The 24,852-nt window shown below is 44.5% G+C and overlaps 1 protein-coding gene across 15 annotated transcripts in view; it reads right to left on the bottom strand.

Annotated features, from left to right (window-relative positions):
* ABI2 (abl interactor 2) overlaps positions 1-24,852 on the bottom strand; it is a 75,118-nt gene that overhangs the window by 22,451 nt on the left and 27,815 nt on the right. For 8 of the 15 annotated variants that reach the window (XM_083630216.1, XM_083630223.1, XM_083630222.1 and 5 more), the window contains exons 2-4: positions 9,898-10,065; positions 7,119-7,295; positions 4,645-4,662 (exon numbers count right to left, since the gene is read on the bottom strand). In XM_083630216.1, the coding sequence (XP_083486342.1) occupies positions 4,645-4,662; positions 7,119-7,295; positions 9,898-9,960 (258 nt within the window). In that variant the 5' untranslated portion in view covers positions 9,961-10,065. The remainder of the gene's footprint in view (positions 1-4,644; positions 4,663-7,118; positions 7,296-9,897; positions 10,066-24,852) is intronic. The other 7 variants (XM_083630225.1, XM_083630224.1, XM_083630221.1 and 4 more) reach the window with 1 other exon arrangement.

A 24,852-nucleotide genomic window follows, 5' to 3' on the forward strand; every position in this document is an offset into this window, starting at 1 on the left:
TAGGCATGGAAATATTTATCCAGGTTCGATACACACTAAAAGGCAAGCTAGTAAAATGCTTGTTTAAAAAATACCGTATTTTTCCATCTGTAAGACGACCCCTATTTTGGGGGCAACAGCCAATCGCCAGTCCACCCTCTGCACTATCCACTGATTTTTGACATTATTTTTTTTGGTGGGGGGAACCTAGTCTTATACACAGAAAAATATGGCAAACGCCATGATTTTTCTTTTAGGATTGCGTGCGACTCAACCTCTCGCAATCACTGGGCTTTTGTCCTCCACCAGAGGTGCAATGAAAATTTCTGTGACCTTGTGGGGTTTCCACACAAAAATCACAGCATTTAGAACAAGAATTTATCTTAAAATAGGTTGAGAGCTACTTCACACAGTCAAAGTATGTCGTTGTCTTTGAAGCAGATATAGTCACTCTGCTACAACAGCAGCCATGATTGGCCACAGATCATCAGCATGTACACATAAAGAGGAAAAACTCATGTGGCCACTTTTAGCATGAATGTGAACACTGCAACAAGTTAAGCATGCCTTTAAAAGCTAATATAGATTACAAAATGTAAGCAATATCACGTGTGTGTCATTTTAGGATGCAAGTGCGAAGGACGGAAACCCACCATATTCAATTTCATTCCCGTGGTCACAATCTAGGGAACAATAAGCCCTGTTGTGTTTGGAGCTTGGGTTTTACAGCATAACAGCTCCACAACACACAAACTGATTTTGACACGAGGATTTTTCAAAAGCAGCTTGTTAAATGACAAGATATTTTAGACTTCTAAGAAAAGAAAGCAAAAGTTTCTGTGGGGACGATCAAACTCTTAGCATTGCTGCAAAGGTTTCAGGATTGTGGCACATATGCCTGACATTAAAAAAGAAGCAACTTTGATTTTACATGGCTATTTTAGAAGCCAGAAATGACTAAGATGTTTTACACGGCTTTGATTTAACAGTATCCAGATTGGCAAGAAGCTAGGGGTAACAGGGGGGGAATCTGTGCAAACGAAAAGATTAAAGAATCAACACCCTCAAGGAGGATGAAAAAGATGGAATCTTTTACAAAACATACATAGCCCCATTTTCTTGTACTCAGATCTACTACTTAGTTCAGAAAACTAAGAGCCGACAGAGGTGTAACAAGCAGTGAAAGGAAAAATAAGCTACAAAATTGTTTAAGTGAACTAAGTATCCCAAATATATATGTATTTTCCCAAACTCAATAACTGGAAAGCAGGGGAGAGGAAGAAGAGGTTCTTAATTTATCTTCAGAATGAACTGTGAAGCTTCAACAAACAGAGAACAGTCTTTGTCAATTATACTTTTTTTATATATTTCCCTTGATTAAAATTCAAAACATCATCTCTCCTTCACCCAACTGCTTTAGGAGCTCGCTCGCAATAATCTAATATTGCTCGCATGTCATGCAGAATTATTAAGGAGGAAAGCACTGCTGAAACAATGAAAACAGCATTTCCTCACTAAATGTGTGTGTGGTGTAGGCAGCAGCAAATACATATTCTTCAGCAATAGCTATCAAAGTGGCCTTCAAGCATACCCTGCGGATTTTAAGTTGGTGTTTTGCATTAGTGTAAACAGTGAGGGTGCGAGAGGAATATTTCCAATGGACCCTGCTGCTTCCAGGGTCCGGGACAGAGGGAAAGGGTTCCTTTCCCCACAGCAGCCCCTCTTCTCACCCAAATCAATGAAGTGGCCAAGCACAAAGAGATGGGGAAAAGGTCTGTACAACTGCTGAGGCTTTTCTACTTCACCCAAAACCAAGAACCTGGCAAAGGGAACAAAGGATCTGCGCACGGGGTTGGTTCAATTGCAACACCTGACAAACAATACATATGTGCTCCAGTGCACACAAAAACCGGCTACATCTGAGAAGCTACTCCCCAGGGGTTGTTAGATCCCAACCCCCAGCTGGCATGGACAGGGTGATGGGAGTTGTAGTTCTGAACATCTGCAGGGCATCATATTGGCCACCTGGCCAATATGATAGAAGACTTGGATTTTGAGGAGGCCCAACACTGGAAATGCAGAATGTGTACGCCTCTGCAGTCAGCCTAGTAGTGGAATGTTTTTATTGGTCCATAAATGGAATTAAATAAATATATCAAGGGGAAGTCCCTTTCTGCATCGCACCCCCTTTTGTCAAAATCCATACCAGTTAAGGGCATGGGCACACAAACGGACTCGCCATTTTCAGCTCAAAGATATTTGGAAAACTAAGGTGAGAGTCACATATCTGCTTTGGGGGCTGAGAGCTCCTTACCATGGTCAGTTACATCAGATATATTTTTTTTATCACCTTCAATCACTGCCTCACATTTGTATGCCACCCATTCAAGGAGCTCAGGGCAGCATACACAGAAATTACCCCATATTATACTCACAAGAACCCTGTGCGAAGCGGATGAAGGTGAAAGAGTCTGACAGGCCCAAGGACACCGAATTAGCTTGTGTCTGAGTGAAGATTTGAACGTGAATGTCTATGATCCAAGTTCAAAACTCTATACCATGCTGTGTTCAGTCAACTAGAATCCTAGACGCAACTATGTCAATATGCATTGGTAGCACTATATGTTACTTAGTGGCAAGTCCCACTGAGTTCAATAGTACTTACTCCTAAGTAAGACTGGCATCTTTCCTAAATGACAACAGTTAGCTATAACACATTCTTAAAAGTATCCCCCATAGACCATTAAACGGCTTCTTAACTACCTTCTGAAGACTGATAGGTTGCTCTTCCTGAAATCTGACTATATTCTTAAAGTAATGCAAGACAACATATTAAGTAGGCATCTAGGAGCCAGGGATAAGGGATCCATTAACGATTCTAGTGTTGGCTGCTTTAAAACTAGCTGCAGATACCTGCCAATCACTGACAGAAGATGGCAGATTCCAAGTATAGATAAACTGGCTAGATTATGGGTTGGTTAATTGATAAGCATGGGTGTTGAAGACACATGTTCCAAGCTGGACTTCAACAGCAATTTCATATGGATAATTCCACTCAATCTAGCTCAGACTCTTAGTTTCAATGGGTTTGAGTCCCATGTTGGGCAAAAGATTCCTGCACTATAGGTGGCTGGATTCTATTACCCTAGTGGTCCCTTCCAACTGTATGATTCTATGATAATTCAGCTCTTAACAAAATAAAAGGGAGAATTATTCTTCATAGCATTCTTAGAATGATGAAATGCTATCCTCAGAAAAGGGGTAAGAAATGCTGCTTGTTTGCTACTTCAGTTCCAGCTGAGCACCTACGCTCAAACTCCTAAACTGATGTTGGAAAGCAGTAAACACATATGCAGAAATATTTAAGATGGAGGAATTGTGCAATGTTGATCCATTTTTATGAGAAGCTATTTTTCCCCCTATCCTTAAAGAATCTCTCATCTAAGCTATGAAGCTGCTGGAAATAATTTGAGCATGCAGAGCAAGTTAGGAATAATTTCATTTCCTAAACCCGAGTTTGGCTTAATTCTTCCCCATCACAGTTGTTTCTCATGACACCGGAAAGCATGCTCCACATTTCCAAACTTGAAGAAGGTTGCCTTATGTTAAATTACATTTTAATTATTAGTATAATTAAACATAGTGAACAATCAATTACCTGATCTTTACATTTCTAATTAGTTTCAACCAGATTTCAAAATCTTCCGCTGCTTTTCCAATGGGAGCTACACAATTAGCTCCATGTGCTCAGGGGGATCTGCAATGTGCTTTTCCAAGCTGGCAAGCCAGATAGGTTGCACAACAACTAATTCCTGACATGTCAAGGACTGGAAAGAATATGTTGTTCCAATAAAAAACCAGAAGCCCACTGGATGCCGGAAACCCTTGAGCACACTTAAAAGTAACTGAATTTTTAAAATGTCTTTGGATGCAATTATAAAAGAGTCAGATCACAGATTAAATACCATCAAGCATTTAAATCAGATTGATTTCCAATGGAATTTAGGCATGCCCATCTTTTTCCATATTGTAACTTTTGACTGCAAACACCATGACATGAATGATTGTGTTCAAGCATGACCACACTGAGAAAAATGTTAAGCTCTTCCTAATACCGTTCAAAGCTACAAAGTGTGGGGGAATCCATGTAAATAAGGGCAGTCTCACAATATAGCTTACGTTTTTTATTTGAGCATAGCTATTTGTGCCAGTGTACTGACTTGCAATAACAGTCTAACGTAAGTACTATACGTATTTCCTAGCAGGTTTGGCAGTCCCAGAAGTGGGCTGTGAATGGCTAGCTGGTAAACATCACTTTTTCATAAAAGAATCATGCCCCACATTACTTTTGATTTTTCAAGACAGGCAAGCTTGCAAATTCAAGCACTATTCATAAAAGTAATCAAATCACATCATATATAGGATAAAAAGATCATTACACAGGGGGAGATCAGAGGTCACAAATGTATCTTCTTTTATCATGAAAATCATCCATTATCCAGATCCTTATGGTCATCATTTTGTTATGCTTTAAAAAACGTTTTAAGACCAAAGAATAGTGTTCAAGGAGGTACTCCCTCCCACCCCACCCACCAGAAATTATCACTCTCCCCGAATGTAATAGTCTGAAGAATAAGAATGAAATTCAGCCCTGTCGTTTCTTACCTTAAATCTAAGCAACCACTTAATGCATAAATGAAGCAAATAAAAGAGGTAAGGAAGAAAAGCATTGAAAGGTTAGTTGAAACTTCAGGATATGAAGAGAGAAGGGGGAAAAAGAAAGAAGTTAAGCATTTAGCATCAACAAAATAATGTATCAGTAGATCATAGAAAGAGTGATTAAAGCAGAATATGTAATGGTTTTCGAGATGAAATTTATAAAGCCACTATTAGAATCATCTTAAGACACTATTAACTCCAAGGTCAGCACTCAATGTTTCAAACACTATTTCATGAGAGACAGCTAGAGAGCCACTATTAACCCGCCCATGAAACAACCTCTGGCAACCAACATTTTATTTCTACATGGACTAAGTTAAAAAAATTATTTAGAGTAATATGAAGCAAATCTTACTACTGCATGTACAAATTTCAACCAATTGAGAAATAATAATTTTCAGGTTGTTTAATTATATGTGTGGCATATTTCACAACTCCCATTCAATACCAGAGACAATGAGTGTGACCAAACTTTACCCAATATAGATGTTCTCACAAGCCTTCTGCTGTTTAACCTAACATCATTACAGAAGGTTTCATGGAACTGCATACCCTACTTGATCAAATATACACATTACTATTTTTGATTTATTAAATTAAAACCCAAAACTTATTTTTTCTCATCAAATTTGCTTGATAAGCCAGTCATGGGTCCAGCTTATTCACACTACTTGTGAGATGTAGCTAACAAAAAGTAACTTTTATAAAAAGATTTTCATAGACATGGTTTATATCATTGCTCTGCAGAACTTTTTTTTCAAAATAACCTTTAAAACCAGATTGTTCATGAAGCGATTACAAATAATCTATTTGTATTATAATTGTAAAAACCAAGGGGTTTTTTTTACAAAAAAAAATATGCAGAGCAGCTAATTCAGAGTGGAATTGAACTAAAACCTCTAAATATCAGCATTAGGTTTTATTTGGCTATTTAAAGAGCTCTACAACTGATTACCACATTTTTAAAGCTTTAATGATTAAAGATAGTATAACACTGTAAATACTGTTTATGCATTTTTCTTTCTTCTTCAAGTTTTTTTATTCAGAATTTCCCTTTCAGATAATACAGTGTGCATGCACTACTTGTCTCCTTGATATTTACACTGCTGAAAAGAGAATGTAACTCCATAAATCAAAGAGACACTACATTTTCTGCACTCCAAGGGTAAACATTAGTGTAACTGGTACAGCAATTTCAGCTTTGTAAGAATCTGAAAAGCTTATAGACATGCATTTTAAAAGGCACTATAGAATAGGTTTCAAATTCATCAATATTTAAGACTAGTACTTGTTGAAAAATTGTGCATTTTCAGTGAAGTTAACTAATTAAAGTGACACTTGCCTCCAAGCGAAGAATGTTGGAATATATTTGTGTACTTAAACATTCATTATGGCTTCACTGATGATATTTATCTCCACTTTTTTGAAATGTAAACAGGCATGTAATGCCTGTAGTTCAGGAGCCATCAAATGAGTAACTAAGGCTGCACTCCTAACCCCACTTACCTGCGGGTAAGCCCCATGGAATTCAATAGGACTTACTTCTGAGTAGGTATGGTTAGGGTTGCACTACAAATTTATTTCTCTGCAAGCTCAAATAATTCCCAAGGAAATAAATAAAATGGCATGCAACTATGCCATTATCTTGCTGCAATATTCTGACTGAATGGCTGTAAGCCTTGCAAATCATTCTTATTCACATTACTCTTGAGATATGCCTAACGAATTGCAAAAATACCACAGGGAAAGGGTACTTTAGGAAAAGACATGCAAGAATCTGAACAAAATTTGAACATGCAATCAGATGTGTATCTGCACAAATCAAGCAGACAAACTGCACATGTAACTCGATTCACAATTTAGCATTGTTAGACTCAGCTACAAGGGCTGTTAGAACTACATGCAGACTGAAGCCTAACTATTATTTTTATTTATTCCCGTGATTTAAAAATTCCCAGTACAGACACACAGGAAGCTGGTCCCTAGATTTTGCATATCACGCAAATCTGGAAATTGTATTTGATCTTGGAGGCCAATGCCACACACATGGTGGCATTATATCTGGGTCATGACAACATCTGGGACATGCAAACAGAAAAGGGAGAGGGACATACCCTGTTGTCACAAAGGTACTGTTTGACAACCGAATCCAAAGGAAGGGAATGGCACCAAATGCTTTCTTTCCCATGTTGAAAGCCTTCTACCCATTTCTCAAAATACAGATATCACAAGTAGCCAGAAAAGCAGGGAGGCTGGGGTTTTTGTTTTTTAAAGACTGAGATACAGAAGGAATAATAGGAGTTCAGAAAAAGGACCATGCTGCCATTTGGGAGAGGGAAGGAGTCCTGCATACAAATCTTTGCATTCTGAAAACATACAGGGAGACTCATAAATCAGAATTATTCCACATTACCACTTACCTTCACCCCATGTCCAATGTCATCTAGGATTGTATAATCAATAGGTTTTCTAATATAGCGAACTGGTCTCTCCAGGTTGGCTGGTGCAATGATTTTGTGAGTTCTTGAAGTGTTTTTATTTGTGGTCAAGATGCCAATTTCTCTTCTGGCCACTTTTTCTTTATGTATGTCAACTGTCTGCGAGCATAAAAGAATAAAATACTAGAGATTAATGACTGGTAAAATGAATTTATTTAAGACACATTAAGCAAGCTAGTCGGTGTCATTACTATACCTCTAATTTTCCCCTAAGTTCCAATATAATTTATATTTATTCTCATTTAATATCAGAATTTTTGGTTTATACAGATATACTGTACAGTAGTTTCATATTTGCCTAAATGGGATGGGGGAATCTAAAATGTCTGAATTAAGTAGGAATGTTACCATAAAAGCATCCTATTAATGCTATATACTATATTTTTCCATATACAGTATAAGACTAGGTTTTTTAAACAAAATATTAGGTTTAAAATTGGGGCTCGTCTTATACATGGGTAGTACTGAGGGGTGTTTTTCTTAATTTGGAGTCCCCAAAAATAGTCTTATACATGGGGGCATCTTATACACGGAAAAATACGGTAAGTAAGTAAACATAGCAAGACTTAAAAGCTAGCCTCTGATGCTTCTGACGACTGATAGATGGCATATATTGTTGTGGTCATTACCATGCTCATTGTAAACATTTCCCCCAAATGTCAGCTTTAATTTTCTTGTTAGAAAAAGTAACTTGAGCAGATGTCCTGGCAGAGATGTCATTTCCTGAAACACGAACCACACATACTGCTCGTGCCTCAATGTTTGTACAGGAAGAAGTGGTAGATCACCCTGTTTAGGGAAGTTTTTAATATTTAATGCTGTATTGTTTTTAACACTTGATTGGAAGCCGCCCAGAGTGGCTGGGGAAACTCAGCCAGATGGGTGGGGTGTAAATAATGAATTATATTATTATTATTATTATTATTATTATTATTATTATTAGCAGCAGCAGCAGCAGCAGCAGCACCAGGCCCTAGGATCCCAGGAGATTCCTTCCATAAAGCTATCTCCTCTTATGTTATACAAATGGTTACAGTTATGCTGCTACCAACAAAGGCCATTCCAAACATTACTAGGAAAGACTCTGCTGAGCAAGCAAACAATTACAACTTTGCTTTGCAACAGGTTGCATTGTGGGAGATGGAGACGAGGGTCTCACCTGGTGACATTCCCTGACCTCATTCTGCAACATGGCATCATGCAAAAAACATGAATGGGGCTTAACCACCAGGATCGCCCTTGCAAAGTTTTTGCTGCCTTTGCTTCCTTGCAGGATCCAATAGATCAACTTTCGCTAGGAGGTCAAATTATACTTGAATGTGGAGAACAATACTGCATGGGAAAGCCACTGGCACAATTGATCATTTAGGAAACTGGCAAGTCAGATTAGAACGTGAAGAAAAATAAAGTGCTACTATGCAATTGCTATACATCTATTAACTGAGCAAAAAAAGAAAAACAATACAGCCTTTATCCAGTCATGTACAGACTTCTATTTTGATGAACTTATCATAAGAGTCTTTTAAAAGCTCGTTAAAAAACCACCAAGGCAAAGAAACACAAGTGCTATCAAAAATATTTTTTAATGTTTCAATTTTCAAAATCTGCTTTTCAAATATCATTAAAGCTCTATTAGCTTGCTTTAAACTATTAATACATTGCACATTCTAACAAATTTTATAAACATAACTCTCCTCTACTAAAATCATACCACTTCAATATTTACAACATTTTGCATGAATGAGTTAATAGTTTTTAGCTGGCCAGAATTATTGTTTTAATTATTTTTTTCCCAGAGAGTAGGGGTATCCAGAAAACAAAAACAAAACACTCATTCTGAAAACTGGGACCGACAGTGCACAATCACAAATTACATTTAAATCTTTTAACCTTCACTAATTCATAATAATCAGTGTATATTAATGTTACACTGGAAATCTTCATGTAGCTCAGCTAGGAACCTTCATGAGTCATGTCCCATTATGCATATACTGTTTTATAACAGAGACTCTTTACACGCAGGCTATGAAGAAATTTCCCTATTCGGCGTTAAGCAAGTGGAATTGAGACTTCACAATGAAGTGGTTGTTATTATTTTTTTCAAGCTCCAGGAGAAACATTTATGATATTTAAAAAGGAGTAATCGATTTCCTAGCAGAAAGACATTTCATTCTCTATACTACCCTTGCCTGGATTAATAATGCATATCAAAATTACAAATTTTAGAAAGACGATCAAGATTTTAAACTAACAAAAGTCAAGGTAACAGGAGAAAAGGGGAGAAATGCACACCACCTGGATTTTTTCCCAATCTACTAGAATTATTCCCCAAAATGTCTTAATTAAAACACCATTTGAAGGCAAAAAGAAAACAAATCACCTTACTTTTTAAGAAAGTTTGACCTGCTACTGCAAACTGCAGTAAGGTAGTTTTTCCAGATCATACTGATAAGCCAAATTCTTTTCAAGTTGTATCTGTGGCAACATCTCTTTGAGTCTCCTAACCTTCCACCACATGCAGGTTGTACAATTTCATCCTCACAACCACCTTGTGAAGATGCTGATTTGTCCAAGGTCATCAAATGCATTTAGTGGACTGAATTCGGATCCCCCCCCCTATGATCTGGGTCCCATCCTATCCACCGTACCACACTAGGTGCTTGATACAAACTAAGCAAACATAAAGAACAAGTTTTCTTACTTGCGAAATGTGGTTGATTGAAGATTCCATACGCCTAAGCTGGGATGCCTGGATATCCAGCATCTGTAGAACATTGTTGGCCAAGGTGTTGATCAAATAGGCTACACTAGCTAAAGACTGTGTTGTATATGCTTTGGTTTCTTCTAGGGCCCGTTGCTTATCTGTTGACTAAAAGAGAAAAGCAAAATAATCAGAAATGCAACATTTTCATACGAACTACTTTGAGGTAACAGGTGACACTCTCTCTTTGAACCTTCCCACACCTTGGGCCAATGCACAGAGTACATTCATGTCTGGCAGCTCCTCTTCCACCACCCCCTTCCCACTCATTGTACAGATTAATGGCACCCAGAGACCTCGGAGAGGGCAGTATTTACATATAAATGTAAACTGGGGGGTGGGTGGGTGTTATTGGGTTGTTGTTTTTATTTTGATTATATACAGTGCTTTTTCCTGGAGGGGTGCAGGGGTACGCATACCACTACTGTACACATTTTGTGAATCTAAATTTGGCCTCATTGAGGGGCAGTATTTCAATATGAGTAGGAAAATGAGAGTACCCCTAAACATTTTTTTTAGAAAAAAAAAGCACTGGTTATATAGATTGAGGTGTTTTATGTTGATCTTGTTCTGTGAACCGCCCTGAGATCTCTGGGTATAGGGCGATATATAGATTCTAACAACAACAACAACAACAACAACAACAACAACAACAACAACAACAACAACAACTGAGAAAAAAGTTGCCTAGTTTGGTGAGATAATAAACACAAACTTCTCAGCCAATGAGGACAGGTGCACATGCAACTGTAATCTGTGCACCCACCTATCACTCTCTCCAAATACCACAATTCAACCTTTGAAGTATATTTTGGAAATTGTTTTGATGCACTATAGCGGATATCCTGCCCACAACAGATTTTTTGGTGCCCAAGTGTCTGGAGATATTTCTTGTGCCCTTTTTGGACACATTCATTTATACCAAAATTGACCAGTATGAATGAAATACTGCACCTAACATAGATTACCATGACCACTGCAAATATAAATACAGGAAAAGGGGCGGGGAAACCCATTGATTTATCACTCTTACCCTTCCTAACTCAAGTGAACTCCAAAGCGGTTTCTTCCTGAATACCTAATCAGCATTTTCTAGACAATATTCACAAGATACTGGCTTCACTTGTACATATGGGAAGCCAAACCAGGCTTCGTGCAAACAAGCAAATAACCAGGTTCCTGGAGGGAAGATTGTGGCTGCTTGAGTGCCTTTCCTTGGCTATGCTGCTGCGTGGTTTGGCTTTTTGCTACATGCAAACCCTGATTAGTGATTGGTTTTTCCCCAGATAAGCTAAAAGCAGAAGTCCAGGATCAGATGTGAAGTCAAACCATGTCTTAATGCCACGTAGCACAGCAACCAGGGAACGAGATGAGTATAGTGGCCGTGATCTTCCGCCTGGAAATGCCAATGTTTGCTTGTTTGTAGTCTAAGCCACGGCTTAGCGTTATGTACCATGTAGCATATTATGTAGCATTATGCCAGGTCATCCTGTACCAAGTGAAATATTTAACGGATGCCCAATAGCCAGTTTGCTGCATCTAACTAAATCTCCCCAATGCCCTGTATTCAAATCAAGCAACAATTCAAAGGCTGAATAAAACATAGAAAGTGTATAGTTCACGGGGCTGAGGCTGCTAAGAGCTGAAGTCCAAGAGCATCTGAAGTGTCACATATCCCCCTATATAGCTGGCAGGAGAACATCCTCCTCTTTGTACTATGTATTTCATGACTAGCCATGTGCCTCATGACATGGTTTGTTCTGCTTCAAGTAACAGAAAAGAAAATATGAGGGAAAAGAAGCTGTGAGCTATTCAAAACTTAACTTAAGGGAACACCAGCTAAGAAATACATAATCTTCAAAACTTGCAAAGGTTACATCCTCCCTTCCCGTATCTATTATTCCAACCAGTGCCAAGTGAATGCAGTCAATAAATCAGCACTCCAACATTTTTAGCAAGAGCAGCACTTCTAGAGTCAACGGCAAGCCAAACGTGTAGTCATCGTTCAACTCAAAGCTAGTAATTTGCTTTTTAAAGTAACCAGTGAAATCAGTTTTGGCAACAGCAGAAATATGATTCAGCGTGAAAACAGTCAGAGTCCATTTGGATGAAAACAGAAAAGCTGACCATCTGGTTATCTGTTTCTAAAGCACCAAGTTCATCAGATGCAACTGAAACTCTATTCTGCAACTATCTTAATAGCAGGCATTTTTTTTGAGGGGCTACAGCCCATTTTCCTTAATGCCCCTGCTTTAACCCGTTAACTTTGTCGAAGTGAGGCAAATAATTGCAACCCCATCTCTCTACAATTTTGCTATTGCTTATCAACAGATCCTTTAATGCGCTAGGATATTTTATGGTTGACAAGGCTTAGGACTGTGTCATGACCCTAGCCTCATTTTGGAACAGTGAAATGTGGGGGGCTATTGATGCAATCATTCCTGCTACGTGTCCTCTCCAGTGCTGCAAAGCAACTTGTTCCCAGAGAAGCCAGAAACTATAAAGCACCATGGAACAAGTTTTATTGCAAAGATGACCGAAAGCACTTACAAACACATGGTCATGCCTATAACAAGGTGATGAAAGCAACTAATACTGTTCACTTTGCTTGGACATGTAAAAGGGTAAAAGAGCATGGGGAAATGATTCATAATGAATTGAAAAAAATGTTTGGAATTACTTCCGCACCCCCCCCCCAAAAAACAGAGTCCTTTCTGTTGGGGATAACTCAGACTGAAATTCCCAGGTGTCAGAAAAGGTGATTTATGCATGCAACAACTGTGGCCCATGTTTTGTTAGTCTCCAAATGGAAAATGAGCAAGGTCCCAACCAAAAAAGCTTGGCAACTTAAGTTGACAGAATATGCACAACTTGCAGACTTAACATATAGAATAAGAGAACAAGAAGAACATATGTTTAAAGAAGATTGGAAAATGTTTATCGAATACAGTATATGGAAAATAATTGTGTGCAGCTGAAAACGCTGGCAGCATTAAGATAAATTCAACAGTGTAAATAAGTTTTGATGGATGTAATAATGGAAAACTGATTGGTATAGTTTTTTTGTAAAATATTCAGGGATAAAAGATATGCAAAATGAACCATGGAAAGAGAAGGAGGGAAGTCATTGATATCTTAAGGATGTAAAATGTTTATCTGAAATTGTAAACAACAAATTAATAAAAATTGTATTAAAAAAAAAGAGTGTTCATTTTGCCAGCTCCAGAGCGTTCTCAGATAACCATACAGCAGCATTGTTCCAGTTTTGCCTACTGCAATCACGGATTCATGTTCCAGCACAGTTGGGGGGTGGGGGCACTGGGAAACCCTGTGGGTACCAGAGACTTACATGCACATATATGCCCGCAAGCACAGCACTGGTGACCCCTGGCTTAGGAGTGGTGGTGATACACTGCTACATTTTGTTTCCTCCAACACCAGAATGTGTACCCCATGCCAACTGGTTTGGAACCACTCTCAAAATGAAAGTTTCTCCATACCAAGATATATAACATTTACCGTATTTTTCGCTCTATAACACGCACCCGACCATAACACGCACGTAGTTTTTAGAGGAGGAAAATCCGTAGGCATGCCACCGTAGGCATTCCCTCCATAACACGCACAGTCATTTCCCCTTACTTTTTAGGAGGAAAAAAGTGAGTGTTATGGTGCAAAAAATACGGTAAACATGGACTCACCAGAGGGAGCAAAAATAAATGTCAGGGAATCAGGAGCAGGAGCACTGGGGAGAGAGGATTGGGAGAGCGAAGGGGAAGAATCCGAGGGCAGCGTAGGGGAGTATGACAGTGGCCCGAGAGATTCCATGAGCTTCTCCAGCGAATCAGAAGATTCCCAGAAGGGGGCGCCGATGGTCAGGGCAAGGGGGGTCCCAGGGGGGACGCACCAGAAACAAGGAGCCAGAGGGGAACCCCAAAGCAGCAGTGGAGGATCAGGACCAGTTTCCCCACCAGAGCGTAGTGGGGGGGAGGAGTCACATGTGTCAGGAGCAGTGTCTCCTCCAGAGAGGGAGTCAGGGCTGACCACGCCTCCAACGGAGGGGAGGTCAGTTGCAGCTAGCCCCCCCGATGGGGGAAGCAGTGACAGCAGCAGTGGAACGGTCAGGAGGAAAGTTGCTGGCTGGGCGCGCGCGCCAAGTTCAAATGTGCAGGCGCGCGGAACAGCAGGAGACCCGGATGGGGAACCAGCTCCTAAAGCCCGCCGGAGGGAGGGAGAAGGCTCAGGGGAATCAGCGGGAGAAGAGGCTAGAAAGGGCGGAACCCCGGCGGGCAGGCGGACCCAGAGGAGGAAGGAGCAGCGGAGAAGGTGGAGCAAGGCTAGACTCTTAAATTGGTGTCAAGGGGGAGGAGACTCAGACGGAGCATCAGTGGTCTGACACTTTAGACGTGGGGCTGCGCGCTGCGGCTCTGGAAGTGAAACTGAACTTCAATAAAGGCTTTTATACTTAACAACGAAGCAGCGTTGGTCCTTTGTGAGCTGGGACCTAGGGTAGCCCTGACAGTATGCTCCGTCCCACATAAAAACCTCGCAGCGTGAGTTGGTGCAGCGAGGGGCAAGACTTGGTGTTTTGCGAGCTCACGAAGATAGGCAAAGATGACTACAGAGAGCCAGGTGAAAGAACTGCAAGAAGCAGTCACGACGCTTTACGCGGAAGTAGCAGCATCCAGGAAAAGAGAAGAAGAAGCAGTAGCGCTCTGCCGGGATCTGCAAGCCAGGTGGGACCGTTGGGGGAAAGAGGGGCTGCCAGGACCCAAACCGGAGGGAGTTGGCCTCGGGAAGAGGGGGGGCAGCCTGGTGGCGCACTTTGATGGGAACCTGCAGCAATACCCTAACTTCAGAGCTGACGTGGTTTACGCGCTCAATTTGCTTCGGAAAGACTTTAGAGATGAGGAAGAGAAGGTGGGCTTCATAATCACTCATTTGCATGGGGAAGCAAAAGCGTGGCTGCGGAATTTGTGGCGCGAAAAAGACCCTGCCCTCAAAGATTCCGATGCATTTATCAAAGCTATGGACGCTTGCTTTAAATCTACGGTAGATGTAGATATTGCTCGGAGGGAAATGCATGGACTACAGCAAGGGAAAGCGACGGTGAGGCAGTATCACTCGCGCTTTTTTGCCTTACTGAACGTGCTGGGCTGGGAGAAGGACTCCATTGCTGTCAGAGACCTGTTCTGGGAGGGGCTAAGTGGAGAGGTGAAAGATGAACTGGCAAGAGGAGAAAGACCCCAAAATACCCAAGAAGTTGCCCAAAGAGCGTTGGCAATTGGTGTGCGCCTGGAAGGACGTAAGGGAAGCACCCCAGCCAGGACAACCCCTTTCTTTCCCAGAGAGGCGGGGCGGGCGCTGTCCATGCCTCCTTTGGGAAGGGGAGAAGAGCCGATGGAGATTGGTGGTGCAAGGGCTCAGACTGCCAGCAGAGCCCAAACACCGGGAGCAGTCAAGGGGAAGGCTCCTAGAGGGACCAGGAAGTGTTACATCTGCGACAGTGCACAGCACATGGCCAAAGAGTGTCCCCAGAGGCTCCAGAAGCACACTGCAGCCTCAGCAACAGTAAAGGGAACAGGTGAGCAGCTGAAACAGCTGCAGGGGGAAGAAGAAGCCTGGTTGGAAACAGAGCCACTGGGGCCCAACCAGGCAAGTCAGTGAAGCAGTCCCCAGAGATTTTACAGCCCACAGACCCCCTCCCACCCAAACCAGTGGTGCAACTCACCGCATCGCTCCAGTTGCCCAATGGGCACACCATGCAAGTACCAATAACCATTGACTCTGGGAGCAACGCAGACTTTATTGGAGTGGACTTTATCAAGCAACATCGCATAGCACTCATGCCAGCCACGATGCCCCTAAACGTCGTCACGGTCGATGGCAGGAAGCTACTGGGAGGAGAGGTGGTACAGCAAACACCACCGATGGTGATGCAAATTGGAAACCACCGCGAAGTCATCAGCTTCAACGTCACCCACCTGTCGGACACGCCCATAGTGTTGGGTATGAGTTGGCTGGATAGGCACAGCCCGGCATTGGCATGGTACCAGCGGCAGTTGACCTTCTGTTCCTCCTACTGCGCAGAACACTGCATCCAGACCCGCCAGGAGGAGGAGGGGCAAGAGGATGAACCGCAGCTACACCTAGGCATGGTGCAAGCGGTACCCAACAAGTACAAGGAGTTTTTGGAGGTCTTCTGCGAGAGGGAAGCGGATAAGCTGCCTCCCCACAGGCCTTACGACTGCAAGATTGACCTCCTGCCGGGAGCGACGCTGCCGACTGGGAAACTGTATTCCATGTCTGAAGATGAACTGCAAGGACTTCCGGGTTGGCGCCATCGCCGAATGGCGGACTCCCTCCGAGCTCCGGAGGGAGCCGGCTCGGCAGGGGCTGGGTTTTACCGCACCGGCGATGCGGGGACCCTTAGAAACCACGGCCACGGGGGCCGTGGACTTGGAGACTCGGCTAGCACCGCTAGCGCCCTCCCGACTCGTGAAGGAGCCTTTTTAAAGGCTACGGATCGGGTGCCGGGGAGAAGCGTGGTGCTTTGAGTCCTCTGCCACCCCTGCCGAGCGAAGCCGCATGCCATCCGGCGGAGAGCGCTGACTTCTTCCATTGAGAATTTGGACTTTTAACAACAACCCGTGAGTAAATTGGAAATCGGGTTTAAAAGAAGAAAAATTTTTTGGATTTGAGACGAGCGGGGGGGGATCTAAAAAGGAAGTCAGTCCCCCTCCCTATTGTAGACATTTTAAAACAAGGATTGGGAAGCCAAGGCCCAAAAAGAACGGTATCTTTGCTAAAATCAAGAATTCCATGATGGGAAAGTACAAGAATTGTGCTGGAGGAAGAATTGAAGGAGAAGGAAAATGCACCCCCCTCCCTGGGAACCGGGGCGATTGAGGAGTGAGCCTGGTGAAAAGAGCCGGTGATTTTGACAGCTGTCAAAGTAGCTGTCAAAGTCGGAATTTTAAAGAGGATTTTATTACAAGGACCTTGCTGGTCAAATTTGTTACAACTTGATATAATTTGTTAAGACTTGAATACAAAATGGCGAAAATACGGAGAACAATCGGATTTTTGGAAACAAAGTTACAACAACCCCCCTAGAGGAGCTTCGGGACATTACAAAGATGGGCGTAAGCCGGGAAAAATACAACACTTCGGAATTTCACAGAACTGGTTATCTCCTGGGAAAGCTGCAAAACTGAAACTGAATCTCGTCTACAGGGTGTTTAGACTAAAAGGAGACAACAGAATACTTTACTGAAGAAGGAAGGGACTGAACGCAAGTTTTTGTTCCTGAATAACAACAACCCATGTAGAGTTACTAAACTTCTGAATAAGAAAGTTTTAGCAGCGGAACAAGAGGAAGCTGGACTATAACCTTGAAAGAACAATGGGGGGAATTTTATAATTTGACATTTTTAAAGATTTAGGAATTAATTTTTAAAAAGTAATCCTAAAAATGGGAAATAATTCTGCAAGGAGTTGGGGGAAAAATGGGATTGATGGACTTAAGACTTCCAGGCTGGAAACATAGATTGGAGGATAAGGGAAATTAAACCGGGGAAGGGGAGGGAGAATTAGAATCCAAAGGCTTGCAACTATTTTCTGAATTGGTTTTCTTTTTTCTAATATATTTCTTATTTTTTTTATACTTTTATTCTGTGTGCTTTTACTTTAATGGGAAAAAAGGGGGACATTGTGGAAAGAAAAGGGGGCGGGCTATGGGGAGAGATCTTTTGCTTTTTTTTATCAAGGGTGTTGCATAAGGTTTGTATAAATTTAAATTTGAACAATGGGGTATATAAATTGTGCTTTAAATCAGAAACAGAACTTGTGGAAACAACAATATGAAAGGGGAATACGGTAGGGGTGGGGGAAGGGGGGAGTCCCAGAAAGTGGATGTTTGAAAATAAGGTTCTGAATGTATCTTCATAATTTCTTTTCTTCTCTTTCTGTATTTTGGAAACTTCAATAAATATTATTTAAAAAAAAAAAAATGAAGATGAACTGCAAGAACTCAGGGAGTTCATAGATCACAACTTGAAGCGGGGGTTCATCCAAGAATCTAAAGCAGTGGGGGGCAGTCCCGTGTTTTTCGTGAAGAAGAAGGACACGCCCCAACGGAGACTCATAGTTGATTTTAGGACCATAAATTCCAAAACAAAGCCCGCAGCATTCCCCATGCCCAAGATCGACGACCTGCTCGCGACGGTGAGGAAGGGACGGATCTTCACCAAGTTGGATCTACGAGGGGCGTACAACCTTATACGCATGCGGGAGGGCGATGAGTGGAAGACAGCCATGTTTACACCTTTAGGCACCTATGAATATCGCGTAATGCCGTTTGGTCTGCAAAATGGCTCCCATACCTTCCAAGCTTTCATGCATCACGTGTTAGCGGGACTCCTCTACAAGAAGTGCGTCTGCTTCCTGGACGATATCCTGATCTTCTCGGAATCGCAGGAGGCTCACGAGAGGGACGTCAAGGAGGTCCTGCAGAGGCTACGGGAGCACAGACTTTACGCCAAATTAGAGAAGTGCCAGTTCGACATGACGGAGGTGGATTTTCTGGGCTACAAGCTGTCCGACAAGGGACTCGCCATGGACAGCGCCAAGGTCCGCGCGGTGTTGGACTGGAAGAGCCCGCGCAATCGGAAGGAGGTCCAGAGGTTCGTCGGCTTCGCCAACTTTTATCGCAAGTTCATCAAAGGGTTCGCGAAGGAGACGGCGGCCATCACGGACACCCTCAGCTCCAAGAAGAAGAAGTTCACCTGGACGGACCAGGCGGAGCAGTCCTTTCGGAGACTCAAGCGTCTCTTCGCGTCCGAAGAACAGCTGCTACATGTAAACCCCAGCAGACCAATGAGGGTTGAGACGGACGCCTCAGACAGAGCAGTGGGGGCCGTCCTGTTGCAGCAAGATCCGCAAGGGGAATGGAGGCCGTGCGCATTCTACTCCAGGAAACTCAGCAAGGCGGAACAGAACTACACCATCTGGGACAGGGAGTTGCTGGCCATTCATGCAGCTTTCAGGGCGTGGCGGCACTTCCTCGTTGGAGCCAGACACACAGTGCAAGTCCGCACGGACCATAAGAACCTGGAGTACTGGCGCACGGCGCGGTTCCTGAACCAGAGACACATCCGCTGGGCGGAGTTCTTTGCGGATTTCGATTTCCGGATAGAATACATCCCGGGAGACAACAACGTCATGGCGGATGCACTATCCAGGAAGCCGCAGTATCTCGAGGAAGCGGCGCCGGTGGCGGCCAAGCACATTTTCGCACCGAAAGCGTGGGCGTGCGCTTCAGCTGCCGTGGACCTGGACGCGGTGCGTCGAGCGCTGCAGACGGATTCGTTCGCACAATCCAAGATGGAGGAGGTGCGAAGAGGCACAGCGAAGGACGACGAGTTCCAGATACGAGACGGACTGCTCATCCGCAAAGGGGCTCTCTACGTGCCCGGAGACGACCTCCGCGCGAAAGTCTTGCAGCAGCTACACGACGCGCCCAGCGCTGGGCACTTCGGCAAGGACAAAACGGCGGAATTAGTAACCAGAGACTTTTGGTGGCCCAAGGTGAGGGGAGAAGTCGCGGATTACGTCTCCAGGTGTGACACCTGCCAAAGGGCCAAGCCAGTACACAGGAAGCCAGCGGGTCTACTAGAACCCCTACAGACGCCGCTCGAACCGTGGGAGAGAGTGGCCCTGGACTTTGTCACAGATCTGCCCAGCTCGCGAGGCAAAACAGCGGTGCTCGTGGTCGTAGACATGTTCACCAAGATGGCACACTTTATTCCGTGCGCGAAGGTGGCCACAGCGGAACAGACCGCCAAGCTGTTCATAGACCACGTGTTCAAAGCTCACGGCTTGCCGCGGTCCATCCTGTCCGACCGGGGTCGCCAATTCGTCTCGAGCTTCTGGCAGAAGCTGCTGGGCATCCTGAACGTCAAGATCAACTTAGCGTCGGCACGACACCCGCAGACCAACGGACAAGCGGAGAGGGTCAACGCCATCATGCAGCAGTACCTGCGATGCTACGCCAATCAACAACCCTCGACCTGGGTGGACTACCTACCGCTGGCCGAGTTTGCCTACAACAACACGAAGCACGGGTCTACGGGAGTGACACCGTTCTTCGCCAATAATGGGCGGCATCCCAGAACTTTCCCAGGGTTAGAGACGAAGGGGGAGGGGGAGCCAAGGGGAGCAGAGCACTTAGCAGCAGAGTTACAGGAGGTCCACGAGCAACTCCGCAGGCAATTGGAACTGGCGAAACACGCCTACAAAATGCAGGCAGACAAGCACAGGAGGGTCGGGGAGGACATCCAGGTGGGGGACTGGGTCTGGTTAGCAGCCCAGGCAGTGCCGGCCAGGACGCTAGCTAAGAGGAAGCTCAAGCACAAGCAGCTGGGACCTTACCAGGTCGCGGCGCAAATCAATCCAGTGGCCTTCCGGTTGACACTCCCGGAGGGCTCCAGAATGCACCCAGTCTTTCATAGGTCAGTGCTCACACCCTACAGGGAACCCCACAGGTTTCAGGCGACAGGGAACGCGCCAGACACACTTAGTGAATCTCCGAAGAGGGAGGGGTCACGGAGGGCGACGCCACTCAACGAGGTCACGGAGATTTTGGACTCGAGGTGGGGGGAAGAGGGGGTGGAATACCTCCTCGCCAGGGAAGGTACCCCAGCCAGTGCCAACAGGTGGGTACCGTGCTATGCCGTGGAGGAGCACTATCTTAAAGACGAGTTCCATGCACTCTTCCCACACAGACCTATGCCGGCAGAGTATTTCGACGACTGGCTCTTCACGCCCACACTGTCAGCCAGTACGTTCCAGGGTTTTTCATCAGCTGAAGAGACGACGCCAGACACTAGCTCCTCGGAGGGGTCTCTCTCGGGGTTTGCCACAGACCGCTCCTATTGGTGGGACACTCAACCGGAGGTGGGGTGGCGCAGGGAGCTGCTGCGGGGACCTTTGCAAGCTGTCTCACCAGAGGTACCCGGGGGAGGGGAGGACATGGACGTGTTGGGGGAGGATCCTGGATTCGAGCACATCAGCAGAGAGATGGAAGCAGAGGAAATCGACGTCGACGAGCCCGTTGCGGTTGGGCCGGATCCAGTGGACCGGCTACACACCAGGGGGGAAGAATGGTATCCCGCACTCACACCCACTGGACTGGAGCACCCGGAACCCACACCCAAAGAGGGGGAGGGGGGAAGGGGGGGCTTCGAGGGGGGGATGGATGTCAGGGAATCAGGAGCAGGAGCACTGGGGAGAGAGGATTGGGAGAGCGAAGGGGAAGAATCCGAGGGCAGCGTAGGGGAGTATGACAGTGGCCCGAGAGATTCCATGAGCTTCTCCAGCGAATCAGAAGATTCCCAGAAGGGGGCGCCGATGGTCAGGGCAAGGGGGGTCCCAGGGGGGACGCACCAGAAACAAGGAGCCAGAGGGGAACCCCAAAGCAGCAGTGGAGGATCAGGACCAGTTTCCCCACCAGAGCGTAGTGGGGGGGAGGAGTCACATGTGTCAGGAGCAGTGTCTCCTCCAGAGAGGGAGTCAGGGCTGACCACGCCTCCAACGGAGGGGAGGTCAGTTGCAGCTAGCCCCCCCGATGGGGGAAGCAGTGACAGCAGCAGTGGAACGGTCAGGAGGAAAGTTGCTGGCTGGGCGCGCGCGCCAAGTTCAAATGTGCAGGCGCGCGGAACAGCAGGAGACCCGGATGGGGAACCAGCTCCTAAAGCCCGCCGGAGGGAGGGAGAAGGCTCAGGGGAATCAGCGGGAGAAGAGGCTAGAAAGGGCGGAACCCCGGCGGGCAGGCGGACCCAGAGGAGGAAGGAGCAGCGGAGAAGGTGGAGCAAGGCTAGACTCTTAAATTGGTGTCAAGGGGGAGGAGACTCAGACGGAGCATCAGTGGTCTGACACTTTAGACGTGGGGCTGCGCGCTGCGGCTCTGGAAGTGAAACTGAACTTCAATAAAGGCTTTTATACTTAACAACGAAGCAGCGTTGGTCCTTTGTGAGCTGGGACCTAGGGTAGCCCTGACACATGCCCTCATAAATGAAGTGCCATGTCTGTGGCCTTGTAAGCTCTCTGAGCCATGTTGACAGTTTGAACAAATTTCTCCCCTCCGTCGAGGATCAGAGGAAAGGCAGGAAAATCTTACTCACTGGCACCCAAGATACAACAGCCGCACAATGCAGCTCAGCCTCCTAACTTGTACGTCTGTCAGAGCCTAGACACCGGGCCTGGAATGTTTAGCAGAGGTTGGGGCTAAGGTAGTAGTTCACCCACAATTCACTCATCTGCAATAAATTTAATGTGTAACGGAGACTCCACACCTCACAGTTATATGTCATTTTCACTTTAGGCCTGTAGCCGTGATTATAAGGGTGAAATCTGCCACACTACCACTGAAGATCAGAGACTACAACCCTATAGGGAAACTGCTCCATAGCTCTGGTTTTGTGGCAAAGTAACATCAATTCATCCCACTTCAAAACAGAGCTTCACCTCCACTATAGCACAACAGAGATCTACAGAGAGAGAGGGCTGGATTGGACGAAGTAAGCATTCATGAATGGGTGTCCTAAAGGAGCAGGTAAAGGGACCCCTTACCATTAGGTCCAGTCGTGACCGACTCTGGGTTGTGATGCTCATCTCGCTTTATTGGCCGAGGGAGCCGTCGTACAGCTTCTGGTTCATGTGGCCAGCATGACAAAGCCGTTTCTGGCGAACCAGAGCAGCGCACAGAAATGCCGTTTACCTTCCCCCCGGAGCGGTACCTATTTATCTACTTGCACTTTGACGTGCTTTCAAACTGCTAGGTTGGCAGGAGCAGGGACCCAGCAACGGGAGCTCACCCCGTCGTGGGAATCGGCAAGTCCTAGGCTCTGTGGTTTAACCCACAGCACCACCCGCGTGCCATTAAGAACAACTGTAACAAGTCAGCATTTCAGAGCACTCATTAAAAAAACCTGAATGAATGTATGGGCAATGTGAATGTCACGCAATAGAATACCCAGTTTCACTGCGTGCAAGATTGACTGAAGCTTACACAGTATTTTTAAAATAAATAAATTAAAGGTTCTAAATGGTTCTGCCTTTTATGCAGAAACCAGTAACAGGCAATAACTGTTCACACATCAGGAAAGGTTAAAAGCAGTTGATAGTCATGCCAGATTTGATTTTATTATATACTTTACATGTAGGCTTCTTGAACACTTCTAATTTATTTATAAGAATCACTGTTAGGCCACCTTTTAGTGCATGCAACATCTCCTTAATTTTCCCAGCTCCTCAATGCTTTTTCCACATAACCCTCACATACTGCAACCCCTTCTGTCTCAACACTCGCTATTCTCTTGGGACCCTTCAATCACTACCTATTATTATGACTCATCTGCCCATCCCATTCCTGATCTCTGGGTTTCTCCACTTTCTACATTCTCATTCAAGTCAACTATTCATTACCATGCTTCTGTCCCTTTTTCTGAAAAGCTCCTAAAAACCTATGTGACTTTTCCCCGGGCAAACTGACCTTTATTTCCCTTAAAGAAACTGCGCTATTTGCCAAACATCAACTCACCCAAGAGTGTACAAAAGTTGTCCTAAACTTTAAGATGGGCAAGGATCAATCCAACAGAAACCTTTAGCAAGTGAATTTTCTGTTCTTACTAATAGGACTACAAACAGAAACTGTCTAGCATAGAATTTAAGAAAAAAAAGCAGGTCAAATTCTGACAAGTACGATTTTACATTCTTCCATGCTTGGAAACAATTTGTTCTTCAATTGTCCACTGAGGTATTTTAAATCCGTGTTTACAAGTTTTTCTCTGTGTGAACAAAGACAGCTCCAGTTCAATGAAATAGCTGCACAATGAAGCCTTTTCTTTAGATAGGGATTTGTTTTACTAATAGCACCACCACTCTATTTGTGACACTAGACAAAAGTGCCCCAGCCGAAAACCCATGAAATGCCATGGTATGTTAGCATCAGAGTGTATCTGCAGCGTTGCAAATAAGATTTGAGGCAATGCTCACCCATCCCACTTGCCTAAGTTGCAACCCCTCCTCCTTCTCTTCTTCCCCTTGCATCTTTCACAAGAATGAAGTGAGTGCAGCTGAACTGTCAAGGCACGTCATAGTGCCTAAGCCCTTACCCTTTTTGGCCTGAGAAGGCATGGAATGCTACATGCAACAGTTGCCCTGCCTGGCTCTCTCTGTTTTCCAGGTAAAGGCTAGAACGCTCAAGAGAGATCCAGAAAGAGACCTGAATGTCTTACCAAAAAAGCTTGGCATTTAACTATGCTAAAAGCGTATTTGGCTATTTTGAAAAAATCAATTTACAGTACTATTTTGAGCTGCCCCCCCCTTTGTGCTTCTGGGTGTCTAATGCCTCTCTTTTCCACTTTCCCCCACTGCTGTTTGCCTCCACCATGCTGCCTAAGGACCATCCAGGTGGCATTTGGAGGAGCAGTTTGGCAGCCCTCAAACCTGGTGCTGTCAAGACAACTTTCTTCCTTCAGCTCTTAAGTAAGGTGGCTAACCACAACTGAAGTACAGGTTTCAGCTTTCAAAACCTACAGTTTGTCTGGCCTTCCCACAGCTCTTACCACCAGGCTTTCATGTTGGACTTAAAAATGGGAGGTGGTGAAAAAGGATACAAATGCAATGAATAGATGAATGAATACAAATAAAGTCTCTTGGTGGTACATTTTTCTGATTTAAACCAAGGCAGCTCGCCATCTTGGCAGCCTGGTCAACTAGTTCATTGCCCTTGATGCCAACACACCTGGGTATCCAACAAAACCTGAAAGTGGGGGGACCGAGGTGCCCCCAACTACTAAAGAACAAAAATCATAAATAAGGTAATGACTTTAA

This window comes from Podarcis filfolensis, assembly GCF_964270895.1.
Source record: "Podarcis filfolensis genome assembly, chromosome: 1".
In the NCBI taxonomy this organism is placed as follows: Eukaryota; Metazoa; Chordata; class Lepidosauria; order Squamata; family Lacertidae; genus Podarcis; species Podarcis filfolensis.